Source organism: Urocitellus parryii, chromosome 2 (assembly GCF_045843805.1).
Source record: "Urocitellus parryii isolate mUroPar1 chromosome 2, mUroPar1.hap1, whole genome shotgun sequence".
In the NCBI taxonomy this organism is placed as follows: domain Eukaryota; kingdom Metazoa; phylum Chordata; class Mammalia; order Rodentia; family Sciuridae; genus Urocitellus; species Urocitellus parryii.
The window spans coordinates 33,093,936-33,096,474 of NC_135532.1; the positions used below are offsets into that span (position 1 = coordinate 33,093,936).

The 2,539-nt window shown below is 52.5% G+C and overlaps 1 protein-coding gene across 1 annotated transcript; it reads left to right on the plus strand.

Annotated features, from left to right (window-relative positions):
- The first annotated feature begins 773 nt into the window (after positions 1 to 773).
- LOC144253339 (sperm motility kinase 2B-like) lies at positions 774 to 2,330 on the plus strand. Its single transcript, XM_077795454.1, has one exon. The coding sequence runs from the start codon at positions 774 to 776 to the stop codon at positions 2,328 to 2,330; it is 1,557 nt and encodes a 518-aa protein (XP_077651580.1).
- The last annotated feature ends 209 nt before the right edge of the window (positions 2,331 to 2,539 follow it).

The following is a 2,539-nucleotide window of genomic DNA, read 5'->3' on the forward strand; positions in this document are numbered from 1 at the left end:
ATTCCAGAGTTTCCAATGAGAATTCCCTGGTAGGACTGTATGGGGCAATTAGGATGAAGCTTTACTCCCTCTTAGCCCCATAGGTGTTAAGACTGTGCTTAGGGAACAGATCATGTTGTTTCAGTATCACAATGGGAGCCAAGTGCTACTCTATTTTGACACCAATGATTTGGAAGAAAAAGAAATTGAATACCTTGAATGTAGATATGATAAGGTCTTCAGAAGCCCAGAATTATTAGAAATGTTTAGAACTGAAAAGACAAGTCCTTTTAATTTGCAAACAAGTAAATATCAGTCTCCATAACCAATGGGAGCAAAAAAAAAAAAAAAAAAAAAAAAAATTATGTCTGGAGTCCATTTGTATTCTTGTTGTGACATGGAAACAATTCTGGAGGCCCCAAAGGGAGATGACCACTGAGGGTTTAGGCCAGGCATGATTGGTCCTTTTGTTGCTCTGACCTCACAAGGAGCCATTGTGAGGAATCTTCAAAGAGCGGGTATATAAGAAAGTGGCCAGGGCTGGGTTTTTGTCCACAAGTACAGGAAGCTCTTGGTGGTGACCTGTCGGACTCCCAGATAGTTAGTGCGTTTGGTGGTTGGTGGTTGGTATTCGGTGGTTGGTGGTTGGTGGTTGGTGGTGCTGTGGTGTTTGGCTTTTGGTTTTTTGATTTGGGTTTGTTGTTTTGCTTTGTTTTGGTTTTTGGTTTTGCTTTGTTGTTTTGGCTTGTTATTTTTTTTTAAGCTAGCATCCTTAGTTGGTGTTCCTGCTTAGGATGTTTAGCCAGAGTAGTGAGAGTAGTGAGAGTAGAGTAGCAGCACTGCAGGTGCCAGGCTCCTGCAGCGTGGCAGCCTTCCTGGAGCACTATGAGTTCCTGAAGGTCATCGGGCGTGGTGGGTATGGCCAGGTGAGCCTAGCCCTCCATCGCCTCTCAGGGGCACAGGTGGCAGTGAAAGCCCTGGATCTGGAAGTGGAGAACATTCCGGCCTTCAACGAACCCAAGATAATGATGAGTCTGGAGCACCCCAACGTGGTCCAGCTGTTTCACGTGATTGGCACCGAGAGCACCATCTACATGGTGATGGAGCACGTAGGTGGGGGACGACTGCTTGATCACATCACACGTGGCATGCAGGTGGAGGAGGTCCGGAGGGTTTTCAGGCAGATCCTGTGTGCGGTGGGCTACCTCCATGACAAGGGCATCGTGCACCGAGACCTGAAGCCAGAGAACATCATGCTGGATACCAGAGGCCAAGTCAAGCTGATCGACTTTGGTGCCGCCACGTGGTTCAGCGCTGGGGAGAAGCTGAGGCGGGTCTGGGGCACACTCCCATACCTTGCCCCTGAAGGTGTCTTGCGGCAAGAGTATGAGGGACCCCCGATGGACGTCTGGAGCCTGGGGGTCATCTTGTATTTTATGTTGACACGGAGCCTCCCATTTGACTCCACCTCCTCTGAGGACCTGCTGAAGCGGATCACTCACGCCAGGTACCGGGTCCCTGACTCAGTGCCTGTGGGAGCCCGAAGGCTCATCCACAGCATACTGACTGTGAAGCCCCCGAAGCGGCCCACAGTCAAGCAAATCTCTCGGCACCCATGGCTGAAGCAGGGTGGGGAGTGTGTACCCCAACAGAGTAGTGAGGGTCTTCCCAAACACCCAGACCCCCAAATAATGGCGCTCCTGGTTGACAATGGTCTCGATCCATACCAAACCTGGGTATCTCTGGCCAAGAGAAAGTTTGATGCAGGGATGGCCAACTACTTGATTCTGCAGCACCAGGAGAGCCAGGGGGGAGAGTGCATGTTCCCAGCGCAGCCTGTGCCTCGCAGGGTTCGGCTTTCCTCTTGTCCTGCGGGCCTTTCCCGGGGCCCTGTGCTCCCCAGGAGGAGCACGAGTGAGCCTGCCCTTGGAGCCTTGCCCTTGCCCCATAAGCGCCGGCTGCCTGAGGAAGCCGAACAGCCAGGGCAGGTGGGCATCAGAAGGGCCAGCCTGCCTGCTCTTCCTCGGGACTTCCAGCCTGCTGAGGCCCCGCCTCCTGACGAAGCCTCCCAGTCCAGCTCAGTGTCCTACTTGCCCAGCCGCTGGAAGCGCCTGGTCAGGTTAGTAGAGACAGTCCGCAGCAGTTCCGCCCAAGATGTATCCCCAGAGCAACCCCGAGAACCCAGGAAGAGCTGGACCAGGAGGATCGCTAACTGTGTCCAAAGACTGTGTTGTTGTTGCATGCCACGTGTCCGTGTCCGCAATAGAGTGTTTCCAAGGGTTCGCAGGAAAAGTGAGCCAGAGCCGGATCAGGAGACCTTTTCTGGCTCCGAGGTCGAAGTGGAGAGCTGAGCCAGACAGGACCAGCGGACAGCCTGGGATTCCTCTGCCCCCACCTGCCGAAGACACCAGAGACTGTTCTGCCTGGGACACTTCACCCTGCCCTGCCCCCTTTCCCTTCTCCCATTCCTCTGACATGTTTCTTGATACATTGATTTTGGACAAATTGTATAATAAATTTTTTGTTGCAAAATTTTAAAAAATGCTCTGATTCAAAGGAG